This window comes from Strix uralensis, chromosome 19, assembly GCF_047716275.1.
Source record: "Strix uralensis isolate ZFMK-TIS-50842 chromosome 19, bStrUra1, whole genome shotgun sequence".
In the NCBI taxonomy this organism is placed as follows: Eukaryota; Metazoa; Chordata; class Aves; order Strigiformes; family Strigidae; genus Strix; species Strix uralensis.
This window is the reverse complement of record NC_133990.1, coordinates 13,083,754-13,102,173: the sequence shown is the minus strand read 5'-3', so window position 1 is coordinate 13,102,173 and position 18,420 is coordinate 13,083,754. Positions and strand designations below refer to the sequence as shown.

Below are 18,420 nucleotides of genomic sequence, written 5' to 3'. Positions count from 1 at the left end.
GTTTACTGGAATACAATTTTATGCTTACTTCAAATGTGAGAAACAGAACAGATAACTTTGAAATTGATTTGAAAATTAATCTTTGTCTGCTGACTTTTTTTAAAGTCTTCTAATAGCTGTTAATTTAAAGCTATGTTGTTTCCTCCCCTTCCACTGTCCCAACTGACCAGCGTAGTAGTCAGTCTTTGTACGCGGTGTATTTGTGATGACTTCATGGTACGGTAGTGGTTTTTCAGATGTTGAAAAATGGATGAGATGTGAGGGTTAGGCCATTTTGGAGTAGGGTGGAGAAGTGAAGTGGAATTTCTAGTGTATGAAAGTTTTATGCATTGGAAACATCCTGGCTGGTCTGAGAGGCTCCTTCCACACTAAACCAGGAAATGCAAATATTCGCAATAGCCTTTGTTTTCTTAAAGTTTCCCACGTGTTACTTGTGCTTCTTTTTCACTGTTTGAGGCTGTGGCTGAAGCCCTAGTTTACACAGAGCCCTGATGGGGATGATGTAGTCCTGTATCACTCAGATCTAATTTGCATATTTGGTATATAGCTAAAAAAAGGCAAACCAAAAATAACTTAAGGTTTTGCATCTACATATTCAATTTCACTGGTTCAAACATAAATCTCCATAAAAGAGACTTGTAAAACTTGATGGTAAGACGTGAAATGCTCGGGGAGGGTTGCTACCTTCGCTGCAAAAGTGGCAGCATAATTTCTTTCCTTTGCCTCTTGACAGGCGTATCAAATAAACTGGACACATGAATAGAGCTGGTGACGTGTGTGGCAGTAAGCCCATCACTGAATGAATCTAGGAAATGTGAATGCATTAGTTGCTTGAAGGAAGAATTCAATGGTGTGGGGGGTTTTGTGTTTTGTTTTACTTTTGGCTTGGAGTGGAATAAGGGAGGAGAAGTGGAAAAGGAAGCCTTTTGTTTACAGTAAAACAATACTGTGAAGTAGACATCATGATGTTAAAACAGGAGTCTAAACATGGCAAATCTAGGCAGACTCCATCTGGCTGTGTCCACAAGTCATTCAGACATCCCCGGCAGACTGCTGGAGTCTTGAGTCGCTGTCGTGTCGTCCCCCCCTTATGGGAATTTAAAATAGCCTGCGAGACTGTGTCCCAGAATTTTATTATTGCATGAGATGAATGATATTGGCTTAACTGTTTATATTCAGTGATGCAATGCATTTTTATTAACGTTTCTTCCATGATAAAATGCGTGATGTTTTCATTTTGAATGTTAATCTCCATGAGTTATATTACATGCAGGTAATATGGGTCTAGAATTCTAAATCCAGTCAAAGCACAACCTACTCTTACAGGTAGAATTTAATACAGTGAATCTGTTGGAAAGAAAAATGTACTGTTACTATGTTAGTTGCTGGCATATTTTGCAGTGATTTAAAGTATATTGCATTCTTAGGACGTTTTTCACTTCTGGATAATCCGTATGGCTGTTTGGTGTTTGAATGCAGTGTATTGTAGTGTTGTTTGTTGTTTGTTTAGCCCCAGAGGAATAATTCTGATTTGTTGAGACACTGATTTCTAGCTGACAATGCTTATAAGCAGGTGCATGTGATCCTTTGAAATGGGTTTCATTTTACATGCAGTATCTTAAGGATTTAGCATCTGGCTTGTGTTGAAGTTGAACTTGCAGAAGAAGTATGTTTATGGGACAATTTAGAATTTTAACAAATATTAAAGGAAAGTCTTGTTAAAAGTGCTTTTCAAGTACTAAGGTTATCCTAATACACATTTTGAAAGAGTTTATTTTAAAGCTATCTACCTTGTGTTTGGATATCAGCCTAGCAATAATGCTTTTATATGTCACTTAGAACTAGTGTTGAATTTTTTTTTTTAACCTGACAGCATTTAATAGCACTTTAAAAATTCATTAGTACTTCTCATGCTAAACACATATTCTTACTAAGACAGTTAGAACTGGTACATGATTCTAAATTTACATTAGATTTAAACTAGATTTATTGTTCTGAAAGAGAATTGGAAATTGGTTTCCTAACAGTATGAACTGTAAGTGGACGTGGTAAGAGTATGGGCAGATAGCTGTGCCTGTTGAAGTTACCACCCCTTCCAAGCTGTTCTGGCTCCCATAGTTCAGGGGGGCAGAAGAGATCATCTTATGTATTTCCTAATTCACATCAGAAAAAGATAGCTAGAGGAAGCAGCGAGTGATGGTGGTCTGAGGTTTACCTGGCTGCTTCAGAAGGCAGCGCTCACACTGTGCTTTCCCTGCTGCAGAACCATGGATCTAGGGGATGGTGGGGAGTGTTTACATTTAATTTAACTGAGCAGAGTATGTCTGAAACCAGCATCAGTTTGTCTGGTGTCCTTGGGTGAACTGGGCATCCCAGTGTATATCATATGGCACCCTCATCTCAGTGTTTGCTCCCTCTATACTCATCCCAGAAAAGAGAGGCATTGGGGTGACTAGTGACTCTTTCAACTCACGTCTTCAGAGGATGGTGTTTGGAGATTTAAGTTGGGTAGCACTGAATTTCAGATAAACCATTGGGAAAAATAAACATTTTTAAGAAGGGCATGCCAGCCTCTGTGTTTGTACGTGTTTTGTACTAACTCTAGTTTAGAGCTCATTAGGTTATTCTAAATTTCTAATGCTCTGTGAGGCTCAGAACAGCTGTCAGTAAGTAAAACAGAGCAGCTGAAAGCACTTGTGTATACTTGCAAGAAAAATGCTTTTTTCAGTGTTTTGATTTTGTGCTTCTGAGTGTGCTTTGGGAAATAGAAAATAACACTCCATCCGAATGTTTAAGGTTAAGATTGTGTCTCTGAAAACCTGAAGGGTGTTAGGTTGTTTTTTTGGTATCCTGATGGCAAAAATCTGCTTTTAAAAAAAGTTTGGGTGTTTTTTTTTTTTTTTGAAAGAAATGTGTAGAACTCCCAAACAGAGACAGGAGGAAAAACTAGCCATCTGAATGAAAATAAAAATACTGGGGAGGGTGTATTTTTGTTTTCAGAGCTGAAAAACTCCCAGGTATGGAGTGCACTCTCACAGTGCAACTGCAAGTTGCCATCAGAAAGGTAGTCTGGCCAATCCTCCCTCCTTTGCAGCCGTGCACTTCTGCTGCTTCCTTTGCATTAGAGTTTGGGATGGCATGACTGCTGGGTAAGTCAACGCAGCTCTCAGAGCCAATGGCAAACTAATCCATCTCCCCAGAAGGTTAATTTTCTGTTAAGCCAGTTCAGCTTCCTGATCTACCTTGCATCCGTATGATTGCTAGACCTGATCCGAGAGAGGAACAGCTGCAGCCCTCTTTATTGTTAGGTGCAATATGAAACCTTCCAGCTCCTGTTGATCAGTGATCATGGTTAGAATAATGGTCAGCTGCTGCATTCTTACCCATTTCATGTTTCAATACCTTCTTTACTCAAAACCCCTGTGCACCTGTGAAACATGTATTTGGTAGGTTTACCTGCCTTTGTGTGTCCCTTCTTGTCAATAATTGATTGCATTAACTGAAAGTAAATTCTTCATTTATGATCCTGTTCTGTCACTTAGTTTGTTCCTCTGAACAAAAAACACCTTTCAAAGGAAATTAAAAGTGAAAGGAAATGAAAGCTAAAAAAAAAAAAAATTCCTGAGAGAGTAATCGTAAAATAAAATTTAATGTGAGTAGTTGGAATAAACAATTTTATTTCAAAACCTTAATTGAGAAAGTTATTACCTCAACAGCTGTATTTGCAAATCTGTATGGCATTATTTACAGCTCTTTGTTCCGTGAATAGTTGAGGACCTCCTGTTTTATATCTTCCCATGTGGGAATTTAGGCAGGTCCAAGGAGGGAATGCAAGCAGAGAAATGTAAGTTTCTCAGTAGCATGCCAACAATGGAAGAAAACAGTAGGAATCTGTTAGAAATGTTTAAAGGATTGAGCTATCCTGCTGGAACCTGTGCATGGTGTGCTGTTTGCCCGTCATTTTTCTAAAGTAAATAAGTAAATTTACAAAGAGTTTTATACGATGTGGAGAAAAGTATGTCATGTCAGCCATAGGTTCAAACACCCCAAGCAGTTTCTGGGTCCCAGGGGCAGCCATCCGAAGGCGAGGAGGGGCGTGTGTGTGCCTTCATTTGCCTCCCTCCCTCTCCCTCCCCCAAGCAGGCTCATTCCAATCGGCAGTGTAATTGGAATGCAACCACAGTCTGGAGGAGGAAGGGGAATTTTTGGCAAGGAGAGGCAGAGCAGTTGGGAGCTTTATTCAGATTAAAGCATAGACGACCATTCATTATCAGTACAACACACATTAGCAACAGCATAGCATTGTGTTTCTACAGCTGGGACTTATTTTAGTGATTGTATTGCACTGCGTATTACATGCAAACAACTGGGATCTGATCACAAAAAGCAACGCTAATGGCTTTCATTAAAAGATGGTGTTCCTGTAGGGGGAAGAAAGACTTGTCTTCAAAATGAACTGTTGTGGTAAAAATTGATAGGCAGCCTGTCCTTCTCCTCGCTATCCCATGTGTTACATATGTTCTGGAACAAGCACTTTTTCTGGGAGAAAAACCCTTGGGGAAAGAAAAAACCAAGAGGAATTATAATGTTAAAAGTGTTGCTTGGATTCAGAAGGCTGAACTAGTTCTTCTATGGTGATGACACATGAAAAGCCAGAAGATTAGTAAACATAATCTTAGTTTTGGACCCAGTCCTTTTCTTCCCCCTATAAACTTGGGGCTGACTGTTGACACAGTGTTGGTTGCTTGTGGATGTCTGACATGAGATGGGGGGTGTTTTCTTACTAAGTCACGTACTGAGTTTTAAATGTGTTGATGATGTGTTTCCTTCAGCTTCTTCAGCTGGTGTGCTTGCTTCCATAGACATTTATGATTACTTTTTATAGTACTGATGTGTCTGTCTCCAGTGTGCACGTTTAAGAGTTATTTACTTAAGAAGATAGCTTAAGCAATAGTATTTTTAATTTAGAAATTTTAAACCCAATATATTTCTATTGTGATTGTCTACAACTGTAGCCCTGAAGGTACTTCTACCTCGTGTTGCAGGGTACAAACACATTTAAACCTTGTAATTTGTCATAAATCAAGAGACACGTTATAACAGATAGATGAGAGTCTACAAACACACAGGTAACATAACGCTAAAACGTACCTGTGAGGTAAAGTAGTATTATTCCTGTTTTGCAGGTATGAAGGAATGTGGTGAACAAACTGGCTATAAGCAGTTTTATATAGGTTGGAAATACCCGAGTGTTGAATACAAGATCACTACCCCTAAATGTCCAAGTTCCTTAAATTCAGATAACATTTTCTTTCTTAACATCGCCTTCCTCAACACTCATTCTAGGTCTGTTTCCCAGCCATTGAAGGTGAATAGGATAGTTGGAGACTCTTAGATCATGTCTAAGATGTGGTGATTTTGTGAAATCTCATAGGTCTTTTATCACTTGTTTTCATTGCAAACTTCCTACAATGGCACTCTCCTTTCCACTCCTGTTCTTCATGTGCTTCTTCCCTTTAAGTATGGAGACCTTGTGTTATAGATATACATACTACTCTGAAATAAACATACTTTTTAATACTTATATAAATACTTATATAAAATAGTGGTAATGGGATATCTTCTATAACAATTTTATGCAATAAAAACTTTGATTTTTCTGTAAAAATGATTCCAAAGTAAAAAGCAGTTGTAACAAGAGTTCTTCAGTAGCTAGCAAAAACAGTAAGAAGAGTTTAGAAAATGAGACGAATATTTATCTTTCTATTAAAATCACATTTTCAATAATCATAGTTCCTTTCAGGTTTTTTGTGGGTTCAACAAATTATTTCATCGCCCTCTATAATTGCATGTAAATTTTAATAGCTCATGCATAAACTAGATTACAGGAGTTTGGGGATATTAAATATTTTTCATTTACTTGCAATAGTTAAATTATTTTTCAGTAAACCATTCTTTGTCAGTCACTGGAGTAGTAAATCAGAAGAAGGAAACTGACAAATGTGGTTCACTTAATTTCTATTTTTGAGTGTTTGAGAACTGTGCAAAGCTGTCATGGAAGGAGACTAGGTAGCTTGTAATATCATGCTGTCTTCGTGTTTCTGTGAACTGACCTGAGTAGCATGTGTTAGAATGAGATCATAAGGCGTGATAAAGAGATATTTAATGAACGTATGTAAAACTGATGTGCACGTTTGTCTTGGCACATATATATTGTTCCTTTGTATTGGAATATTAATGTTCTCTTTTCTGTAGACTACCCAGGAAGTCTGTAATAAATACAAAACATAGCTATCCACTGACTCATTGATACTTAGTAATAAATACTTTATCTACATATGTGTACTAGAAGCCATTAATGTCTTGATGATGCATTTATGGTACAATGCTCCCCTCCCCTCCTTTTTTTTCAAACCACTGTCAATATATACAGGCATTGGCTTGCATCCTAGTTTCTGAAAACCTTCAGTGCAAGTTTAAATAGCTTAACTTTTGCTTAAAAAGAATTTTAATAAAAAATGTTTTAAAACAAGCACATACAAATAACAAATAACCTTCTTCAGTGGCCTTGTGCCTCTAGAGGATCTATTAATGGTACAACTGTGTAGCTCTGATAACGATGTGAGTTTGAGCCCAGAACCATCAGCATTTTAACTTGGCTTTGTCAAGGAAAATAAATCTTGCTATGATTCTTTCTGGTTTTTGAATCTTTAGCTCAAATTTGACATAGGATAGAGGTCTCAAAGATAATTAAGTCCCATGAGTTTTATGAGAATCGTTGCCTGGATAAAGAGGAGACCCTAGCAGTGACCTGAAATGAGAGGAAAAAGCTGCAGCAAGAGATCCCATGTTGCTAGACCGCTGGAGAGTCTGCGTGGGAGAGTGTCTGACTAAATGCCCTACCAGTGGGAAAAGCCTCAGCTATAGCTTTCAGTCAACCATGAAGCATAAATCCATAGGAAACCAAACTTCCTTAGTTTTTATTCTCAAGGAACTATTAATCAGTTGGTTATCAGAATATTCAGAATAGGTTTTAATACAGTGTTGAAACTGTTAGAAAAGTGGAGCATAAACTCTGGTACTTTTCCCACCAGTGGGAAAAATTTTGTCCAAAAAAACTCCTGAGATAGATTACAGCTCTGTGCGTGGAAGAAGATTGTTTCACTTAGAATTGAGCTGATGCTCCTCAGACCCTGGGCTTTTTCACATAGAAATACCTGGCAGAGGGGGTGTTGTTAATGGAAGATTTCTCCACGTCTCTCCTGTTTTGTTAACCTGACAAAGCCAGAGTGGGCTGACATCTGACTTTCCTTAAATGTGGTTACTAGAGAAGCAAATCTTGAGCCAAAAATATTAGTTTGTTCGCTCATGGCTAATTGTTGGGGAAACGGTTATTAGTCTGTATGTTGTGTGTGTGCCCAATCTTATAAAAGTGAGACTTTGGTTAAATTGCACTGGCAGGCTTGCTTAATATTTTGAAAAGAAGTGTTTCTAATTAGTTAACCTTGCAATTTCTCTCACAAAAGATTAGTCAAACTTCTTTTATTTTGGACATTATACAATTTCAGGAATGCACTGTATGGCTCGCTGGGCACTGAAGGGTTTAAAGCTTTCAGCTTCACTTGACACTTCCTGTTTCTTTTTTCATGGGTGAAATTGTGCAAATAATTATATATTTTTGAGATATTTTTAAAAGTGGCTATCTATATAAGCATCTGTTTTACTTGAAGTTTTTCACCACTAGATGAAAGGTGAGCAGTAACCTTTTTCAGTTCATGGGCGAGTGGTGTCTGTTGACAACTCAGGCTGAGGATATTCTTGGTGGAATAAAATCTTAAGGAACCACAGAAGCATTTTTCTAAGTTTGTCTTATTATCTGTTTCTTTAAATGTCTTTTAAATTGTTATCAATTGTATGGATAGAGTAGACTTTAAATTGCTGGGCACATGGAAGTCTTTAGTAGCTGGATTTTTATTAGACCATCCTAAATCCTTTGAATGTTTTGTGGAGCAGACAGTGATACGACAGTCTGTTTCCTATCCATGCTTGAACTCCAGGTATCAGAAATACCTAAAACATTTGGTTCTCTATTAGTATTTTACTGCTGTTGACTGTTTACAGTGGGATTATTGGGTGAAAATCGCTTAAATAGAGCTCTGCTTTAGGATTACCATTATGTCTTTGAATGGAGAGAAATTATTTTTTTTTACCTTTATCTTCTCCTAAAAAACCCAACTAATAACAACCTGGAATCAGGCAATTTTTTTTCAGGTTAATGATATTGCTATTAGCACCCTCTTGCATCAAACTAATATGCTGAAATTTTCCTGGGAGCTTCTATACACCTTTCCTGGGTTATATGTCAATGTGCAGGGGATTGGTTTTCGACTACCTGTAGTCATTAATAGGTGTCCCCTTCTGTTTTATGGGGGACCAAAACTCGTTAGACCCGAGTAGAGTTTTAGCTAGTTTTTACAGTGCTGAATTCCTGTGGAAAGCAGTTTCACTAAAATCAACATCTTTATGAACATAAACATTCGGAAAACGTTAATTTCATTGATTTAGAATAATATGTAACTTTGTGCTGGCATGCAGAACTATTCGGGGTGAAGCTTCTCTGCCCTTACCGTGGAAATCTCCATGGCAGTGCTCGTGAACTACATCCTCTTACTTTTGTTTGGACAGATACTGGAAGAGAAACTGGAGAATTCATAGCCCTGCAGGATCAGTTTGAGGATATTTTATGGGGGGAGAAAGCATGACCACTTTTGTTTGGTTTTGGGTGGTGTCTGTGGGATGTGATTATTGGATGCACTTTCTGTCTTTGCATTTTCTGGTAGTAAGGAATATTGACGATCTCACAGAAGAAATATCCAAGCGAATCATACACTGAGGAGTCTTCTGCAACACTGGTTCCAACCAAATATCTCTTCCCCACTCCCCCTTTTTTTTTTTGTACTAGCTGTGGGAACTCATGCTTTCACTCAATACCCAAGAATCCTTTTGTGTTATCAGTAAATATTTTAATGTTTCACAGGGGAATCTAATATTTCCTGCTTACTAAACCTGTGACAATAGATAAGCATATGTAGTTGAACAGTGGTGAATTTTGTGAGGAGAACTCTTCTGTGTGTACCTTGGCATCTTTATATGAAAGTTGTTTCCTTTGACCTTTTATTTATTTATTTATTTTTATTTATTCTCATATGAGATTGTTTTCCCCATGGTATTTTTAGTTGACAAATGCAAATGTTCCTCCCTTTTAATTTAAACAAAAAAGCCTGAAACAATTATCAGCTTCTACAAATAAAACCTATCTTTGGAGCCATCAAAACTCTGGTGTTAGAAGTTAGCTTACTCCACCCAAATGTTTTTAGGTAAAAACTTTCATTTAGTTTCCATGCAGGATAACAGAAAAGCCTAGACTTCCTAATGCACTATTTTTTATGGTCAAGGAGCTTTGTTGGTCTGTAGAACTGAACATAAGACCCTGCTCGTGAAATACTGCTGATTTTACTGGCACAATTGTTTGTGCCACTGTATGGTGAGCCAGTTAGAAATGGTCCAGTTCCCTCACACAGAGTTGGCAAAATCTTTTTGAGGCAGGGGGAAACGCATGTGAAACTATGGCCTGAGGAAACCACTACCATATCAGTTCCACTATCATCTACCTAAAGGTAAATTGTCAAAAGATGACACTTGTGGCTCAGCTTTCAGGAATTCTTTTACGTGACAGTATAAATCATGTAGGAGCGCAGTTTGTTTATGTTCATTCATTTGATTTTGAGCAAGATTTTTCTGGAATGCTAGATAGGTAAAGTTAACTTTTTCAAGTTTCTGTAATTTAATTTTGTATTTCTTTTTTTCTTACAGTACTGTGTGCAAAAAACTTGGTGAAAAAGGATTTTTTCCGTAAGTAGCTGTTAAAGTTTTATATGTTTATAGATGGGATAAATATTATGCAGATTCTGTACATCAGTGTTTGTACAGGATCATTGTATTAAGATATTTTGCATTAAGGGGGCTGGGAGCTTTGATGTTTTCACACAGTTTTATTTCAGGGCTTCCAGTTTTTTCTTAGGTGACACTTGTCACAGATTTGTAATAATTAAACACTCTTTGTTTTGTGGGAGTGGGAAACAAATTTACTCTTTCAGGCAAATTACATGTTTTTCAATTAGTGCCACATATTTATTGATGTTTTTCATATAAGAACTTTTTGTCCAGCAGACAGATGTACGTCTTAAGTATTATGACATGATTATTAATAATTATGTACTCTGAAATTATATTTTAATTAATTTTAATAATGTTTTGAAAGAAGTGCTAAGAGGTGGATGAAGGAGGCAGAAAGGAATGTTACTGGCTGTGTAGGCACACACAGATCACCTGCCTGCTGCCTCCTAGATGGGAGTAGGGAGAACTTGAAAGATCAGACTTGAGCTTTGAAAAGAACTTGAAGAAGGGTTGATGCAGAATTATGTTGTAATTTGTGATACTTCTGAAAGTTGCTTTATATCTGGGTTTTTGTATTGATTGCAATTTTTCAGGTGTTTAGCAGTTTAATAATGCCTAAAAAAAAACCCTCAGGATTTGAAATCTGTGATGTGCTTCTGTACTGAAGGACAAATCTCACAAGGTCCTGTTCCTCCCCTTCCCCACATGCTTTGTCTGACACTTGTCTTGAGCCGCTCTTGCTGCTTGACTGGCTCCATCGTGAGTCACCTGCGGAAGCGGAACTGGTACAGAATTTGCACTACAGAAAATGTGAATAATGTTTCACCACATTAGTTCCTTCATCTGAGTCAGTGGGCACTCAGATGAGGGAAGGAATCAGTATGAGGGGGGGAAAAAGGGATAGGAACCGCCTGACCTGGGGACATTAGCGGTGGACCATCCCTTTTGGTGTCAGTTAATAGGTCGGTGAGAATAGCAGTTGCAGTAGAGCTAATTGTAGGCTGCTCTGGTCCTGCTTCTTTCCTGTCCTCAGCTGTGTAGCCTGACACCATCTTTGCACTGATTTTTGTTGATCAGCTGAACTTGTGTTCAGTGTTTCCAAGGTACTAAGCTGGCAAAAAATGAAGTAGAAAGCTAGCAGAAAACAAAGTGGAAAGTGGACCTTAAAAACAAGAATAACCTCTTATACGTGATTTCCTGTAATACCAATAACAACCAAAATTGCGATTGTAATTAATCTTAAAAATAGGAAGAATGTAAATCTGGTTTATCTGTTTTTTGCCAAATTCTTTGTATAGTGAGAATTTACTCAATCTTGAATTAGGAAGATTAAGGTGTTCAGATTTTTTTTCCCCAACGTGTTTGACTTAGACCAAGAAAAAGTTGTGTATGTCAGTGAAATAAATTGCTAATTTAGCCATTTCCTGTGCTTAATATGTCATGTTATTCAAATTCATTAAATATGGCTCTCATTTATAAATAAAAAGCAACTTCAAATAAAATATTAAAAAAAAGTAAACGTGCAGTGATACAGGACTTTAAAGCATCCTGATCCATTTGCTAGTTTTTTTTCTTTTCCTCCTCTTAGGACTTCCTGATCCATTTGCTAAGGTTGTGGTGGACGGATCTGGCCAATGCCATTCTACAGATACTGTGAAGAATACACTTGATCCAAAATGGAATCAGCATTATGACCTGTAGGTGGTAACAGTGATAACCAAAGGTTTGAAGTGAAATCCTCTAAAGTACACGCACATTGTCAAGTGTTCATAATACTGTCCTATTTACAGCTTTGAAAATATCCCAGCATTTATTAGTTTGAGTGAAAAATGCACGTGTCAAAATACCATTTTCTCATTTCCCTCAAAATCTAAACACTACACTTGGTTTTCTAGTAATGATGCTTTACATGTACTGTAGCATTATTTTACTGTAATATTTTCATGTTAACACTTCTGTAAAATGAAGCAAACAATTGACAATATTTCCCTCAAACTGCTCTTCATGCTATTTTTTGTCTTGCAGTGCTATAGTGTCTTGTCTTCTGTGCTCCTCTTGTTCAGCTTTCTCTCCTTTATGTCATTTGCTGTCCCAAATGTTCTTCTTGCTGTAAATTGTTATGTTATCATCACTTGAGCATCTTTCAGTGCTTTTGAGCAATATAATCCATATGGCATGTATATATCCTGTTTTTTCCTCTGTATTTCTAAAGCATAGAATATTCTGTATAAGTTATTAAAACTTTTATTTTTTATATAGGTTTCTTGTTTGTGAATGCTTTATTTTCCCTGTCTTTTATTCTTTATCTTTTTCCTTGGGATAGAAGATGAGGAAGAGAACAGTTTTGTCTCATTGTATTTTCCTTTCTAAGGCATTGTTCTGATCTCTAACTTTTTTTCCCATGGCTCCATTCACTATCTATATTGTTAGAAATCAAGCATATTTACGTTAGCTTTAGACATCACCAAATGTAGAGCAAATCAAGTATTAGTACACCGAGAGTTTCTTGTCCCCCTTTCTCCCAGTTAAGTAAAGCAGCTTGATGGGACTTTAAGCAGATTGTGGAGGGGCTGGTTTAAAGTCATGTCTTGACCTACTCTGTATTTGAATACTCAAGAGTAAATATGTGAAGTCATTGTTCATAATGTTTTAGTGCAATATACAAAACATTTTCATTACTGCCTAACGAAATATCATTGGCAGTTTAGTGAAGTAATAGCACTTTCTCTGAGGAAAGCTATAGCGTTATAGTTTCATTATTCAAGCTCAGTCCAACCTTAGATTCTGCATGTGAGATGGTAATTCATATTCATTAGAAAAATTGATATAAACGAAGTTTAAGTTCACGTAGAAGTAATGGCTCTTTTACATATTTAAAGAATTCTAAGTTAATTTCATGTTTTTATGTTATTAAACCTATCAAAATGCTGATTTGTATAGAATGCAGATTTCAGACCTCTACTTTTCCGCATCCTGTCCAAGATTGAACATCCATTTATGAAGATCTATCTGAAGATTTTTTTTTCAACAGCAATTAATCTTTTATGCAGCGTTGTAGATTTTACTGATTTTGCAGCTTGCTGCCACCAAAAATGAAAAGCCCCCTTTCTCTCTGCTTTCAACCCCTTTCCCAGTTTACTGCATGTGTTCATGCTGCTTGTCGTGCACTGGCTCCATCTGGCTTCTGGGTAAATGGATTCAATTCACTTAACCCACAGGAAGGTAGCTGGATAGGGGAAAAAAATGTGTGTAATTCTTTGCCTATTAAATGAGTTGCACTGGGTCAGTAACAGTGTGCCTGGATTAGTGTGTTAGCTTGCATCAGGAGTGGGCTTTCGTAGGGAGTCTCTCGATCATCCCCACTTGCTGTGTTTTTGCTTCCTTCGTGAAACGGTTTTCAGTACCTGAACCCAATTGCACTGGATGAAGCTGGACCACAGGGTGCATCCCCTGAGCACCACCAGTGCTCCGCTGCTGCAGGAATGAAATGCAAGCATGGACTTTTATTGGTGTTTAGTTAGGTGGGCCCATTAATGATCATTAACGCATAGCTTACAGGGATAAAAGGAGAGTAAGGTGAAAAGGAAAGTGCTGCCAACACGACTTGAGTGTAAAGCCTTCCTGTATATAAACTTTATACAACCCAGGAAGGGATATTTTTGAAGAAGGAATGGTGACTATCATTTGGCAGTTACCTGTTACTAAATTCTGTGTTGAAAATGTCAGTGGTTCCCTGCGTCTCCCCCAGTACCTGCCAGTCACATCGTGGTGTTCGAAGTGCTGTGGTGACAATGCAAGTAAGGACGTGACAGGAATGGGTTATAGGGGATGGTAAGCGCTCCATGGTCTAATGACTTGGAGACTTGGTTCCTTTCTAGAGAAGAGAGGAGCAGAGAACATGGGAAATGAGAGAGGATGTTAATACGTAATAAGAGTACTGGAAAAAAATAGTGAAATCTTTAGAAAAAATTCCTTTCTGGTTATAATTTTAAGGAAGGATGAAGAGAAGGTGTTTTTATGTTGTTTTATAGAACAAGTCATGCTTGTATCTGAATACTGTAGTTAGCTTAGAAGCAAAACTGTGATTGCAGTCCACATCATGTTATAAAAAGCAGAGATAGAAATGGAGTTTTTGGCAGAATATTTTGCTAGGGCAGATTTGGGGCAAGTCTTGTCAGATTGTCCAAAGGAATTTAGACCTGTGTGAAACATTTTTATGTGTGTGTGGTTTTTTTTTGGGGAAGAAGATCCCTAAAAAACGTAGGCTTTGTTTAGTTAGGATATTATTTTCAATATAAATTACTTGTCCTGTAGGGAATACTACTTTCCTTGTTTCTGGCAGTTGAATTCCCTGATGACAGAGGTATACACAGCATTTCTAATCCAAAGTAAAATTTAGCGTTATGTCAGGCCTTGTAACTTGAAAATAATCTTCTCCCTCTCAAAATTTTCTTCGTAATCATTTAACCCCTTTTATTTGCCTTGCCTGTTATTCCTTACTCTGTGGAAATTTATTTCCATTTATAAGCATCAGTCACCTAGTCATCAGTTCCTATTTAAAGGAAAGATGTAAAAGATTACCTCTCTTTGATACAGCTCACTGCCTGGATTTTATAATAGGAATAGTAACTGTCCTACTGCGAAGTACCTGATGGCAAACCTCATAAATTACAGGACTTAAATCTTTTTTTCTCATCCTTTGAAAATAATAGGGTTTTTAAACTTCCTAATGTTTACCCTAACAACACACCATTGCATGGGAACGCTCGTCTCTGCCTTACGCCGCTTCCACTGTTACAGGAAATGCTTTGCACACCAAGCATAACAGATGGAGGCTCGGTGGCAGCTTGCCTGCTCCTGCCACCACACAGCATAGGAAATGAACCAGAGGAAGGTGCAGTTCTGCAGAATTTTAAAAGAAAAATCCTACTTTTTTTTCTTACTGTGAAGATTTCTGTTGTTTTTTAAAAGATGGTAATAAGCTTGTGTGCAGTAAAACAGTCTCTTGGCTGTGTTGGGCTGATTGAAGTGTCCCCAGCCTGGAATTTATATAACAACTTAACGCTGCTGCTAATTAACAGTTTCATCTATCGTGTGATGGCATATGCAAATGGCACAGTAAGATGGATCTGTTGTATTTATGCAATAATGTCTGAATTAAGTTGTGAATTCCAAGGGAATTTTGTTGCTTGCTAACCTGATTCAGCATAATAGGTATTCTGTTGTATAAAATTTTTTTAAAAAGACAGCTGCAGTGTCATTAAGAACAAAAAAGCTTTTGCCTTACGTGGTTCTTAATTCAGATCTTAGTGTAAAAGGAAGCAGCTGAATTAGTTGCTTAGATTCTTCAGTCTAGATGGGTGTGTGTAAGGGGAGGGGGGAGTCTGGGAGGCTTTCCAGAAAGAAGTTGCCAAATAGTTGCTGTCTGGATGCAGTTTAATGTCAGTAAAATACCATGCTTGCCCTGGATGTATTCCCCTTCCTTATTTTTCAGTCATTTGTGTTTTTTCCCTATTGTTCAGGCCTTTCCTCAAAGTTTTGAATAACCAGACTTAACACATTTACAGACCTTCTTGCATTCAAAGCATTTAAACGCTACCTAAACCAGCAGTTCTGAAACTTAACAAATTGCCTTTTTCTCTTCCTTCCCCTTTCTTCTGTTCTGTGATAGCCTAGATCTCTCCTACAGCCTTCCCATGCTCACCTGTGCCCTCTAACCTACTCCAGCCCTCACCGGCAGCCAGCCTCTGCCCTTAAGGCATAGCAAGTCATATGGCCTATTTATCTCTAAATACATTTGTACCATGATCTCCACCAAAACCTAGTCCTGGTCCTGTCTTTACTCTGTGCCCTTCAAATCTGCATCCCCAGGTTCTAGTGTGGACTCGTTACTCTCCTTCTTTGTTATACCTCTCAAATCTAACCTCATCCAACTTCCACAGCTCGTCTTCCCAAAATCTCCTCACTGCAGGTTCTAGTGCTGTTCGGCACCTTCACATTCTCAAGCCCCTGCGCTGCCCTGACAGTATCACCTTTCTCTCCCAACCCTCCAACTCTACTTTGTCTAGTTACTGCTAATGATCCTGGATTTTCTCAGGGAGAGAAGGCAACAGCTCTGCTTAGTGCTGGTTTAGACAATCCCAGCCTGGATTAGACTCCTAAAGAGCCATCAAACCGCTACTTGCAACAGTTTTGCCTTCTTGACGTGGTTGTTTAGACCAGTTTGATGAAGCTGATGCCCTTTGCGTTTAGGGTGAAAGCATTTCTGGGTCGTGTTTGGCCCGTATCAGCAGAGCTGGCCATTCTAACTCAAGCGCATCAGGCGTACAAGTCTCTGCTGAACTTCTTTGGTGGGTCTGTTAGGAACATCTGGAGTAGAAGCCCACTTTGCTTGCTGTTAGCTTGGTGTGGCTGCTTTTACAGTATCTTGTAGGCTCAGCTCAACATTGGGCTGGGTAGCATTGGGGAGGAGAAAGAAGCAAGCAGTCAGTGCCACGTGTCTATGCTGTGTTCCTGTCTAAGCCGCAGCCCCTGGCTGGTTCTCTTCTGACCATCCCAGAGGCTCAAACACCCTTCAGTTGCTACCAGAGATGAGAGCAACATCAGGGTGAAGGACAAGAGAAGAGGAAAAAATAGGGATGATATTTTTCATTATGTCTCTTTGCACCCTCTTTTTCCCCAATCTGAAAACAGCTGATATCTCAAAGCAGAACACTACCATTATATTAGAAAAAATTCAAAAATGGGAAAATGGAGAAACAAACTAATTTGTCCAGGTCGTAAAAAGAGTCTGTGTGACAGCATGGATTAGAAAAAGGGAATTCCTGGCTTCCAAGCCTGAGTTCGTACCTCTTGATGTTGCATTTTTTTCTCTTTCTGGAGGGAGTACATCTGGCTTGTGATCAGGAAGAGGTGTGGTTTTTTTCAGAAATATTTTTTTTTTCCACTTGCTTCATTCTGCTTTTCTCTACCAAGCTGAACTCTTCAGGGAAAGTGTATATAATGCTATGGGGATGAAAAGTCACTTGACGCCAAACCTTCCTGAGTGGTATGTTAGCTCAGAAGGAAATACCACCTTGGCAAACATAATTTTATTTAGACAAAGTAACAATTGTCCCTGTGTTTAAAAATTTGATTAAAATATTTTAGAGGTTTCCAGTATGGCATGTACTTGACTTTTGTTTAGAAATGAAAGTGCAGAGACATTTTTCTTAAAATTTCCAAACACACATTCTTATCCAGAGCCCTGTAATTTTACAGATTCAGGAAATACGGGAGTTAAGAAAATGTATATGGAAATTGAGTTTCCAACTTTCCACTTCATTAATACTAATCCTGTTATCTCTGTTGAAGTACTGAATCTATGAAATAGATATTGATCTGATAGGGTAGCATTAAAAAAAATGGGAGTTTTGTGGTTTATTTGTTTCTGGTTTGGTGTGGGTTGTTTTTTTTTTTTTTTCAAGCTTATTCACTTTATTTTTTTGGAACATTCTTTTTTAATAACAAATAAAATTCCTAGTTCAGGCTTTTATGTTGGAACTTTATTGCCAGATGATGTAAAACAAATGTAACTTCTCCACCAAATGAATTGGAAATGTCAACTTGTCCTACCATCACTCTCTAAACGCAACCATGTATTTTCATGCCTGAAATTATGCAGAAACATGGATGAAACATTTTGCTGTAAAGCCAACTAGCAGTTACTGAACTATTTCTTTTCTTCCTTTGGAGAAGAAAAAAAAAAAGACGAGATTTTTATTTGGAAAATGCAGCTTGTCTTGCTTATTTCCTTTAAATGTGTGAATCAGCCAGGTTTGCTGGTACAAAAATCAGAGTAGGTTATAGTAGCGATATAGAAGTCCTCACCTGTTTGGTATGGATGGCTTACTGTCTGCATCTCAACCATGAGAACCTCACCCTGAAATGTTACAGTAATTCTTGGAAACTGTGTTGTATATTCAGCTGTTCTACATATTATTCAAACTGTTCTGTTATGAAATTGTGTTTAACCATATACCTTTGACTTTTTTAAAGCAACAAGGAAAACTGGAAAATTCAAGACAGGTCATGATAAGTCTTTATTTTTAAGTGCACCTAACTTGTTCTCATAAGAATTTATTTTAAGTACATGAAACATTGTAGACTGCAACTGTGCACGTGAATACTCATCTTCATCTCTCGTTCCTTTATGCAAAATTGGCATTGTCAAGGTTGTAAGGCCAAAAATCTGACCTATATTACGCAATCAGTTTACTATTCAAAAAACTTTGGCTTTTTTTCTGTGTGAAGCTTGTGTTTTGTTTTGTTTTGTTTTTTTAAATGTGCACTGGTTATTTTAAACCATGCTCATGGGTATGTGCCTACAGTTAGGCTTTTCTGTCTTCTACTTCTTGGGTCAGTCCCTATCTGCAGGTGGGAAAAAGAAGTTGTCAAAGTTCTGCTTTTTGGAAAAGGAAAAAT

At 37.8% G+C, this 18,420-nt stretch overlaps 1 protein-coding gene across 4 annotated transcripts in view; it reads left to right on the top strand.

The window, feature by feature from the left end:
- The window catches only part of SMURF2 (SMAD specific E3 ubiquitin protein ligase 2), a 67,242-nt gene that overhangs the window by 18,923 nt on the left and 29,899 nt on the right, over positions 1–18,420 (top strand). For 2 of the 4 annotated variants that reach the window (XR_012631590.1, XM_074889548.1), the window contains exons 2-4: positions 9,874–9,912; positions 11,546–11,654; positions 17,995–18,024. Coding sequence is in view for 2 of the 4 variants with exons in the window: in XM_074889548.1 (XP_074745649.1) it covers positions 9,874–9,912; positions 11,546–11,654; positions 17,995–18,024 (178 nt within the window). In the remaining 2 variants the exon portion in view is untranslated. Of the gene's footprint in view, positions 1–9,873; positions 9,913–11,545; positions 11,681–17,994; positions 18,025–18,420 lie in introns of those variants that run through there. The other 2 variants (XM_074889550.1, XM_074889551.1) reach the window with 2 other exon arrangements.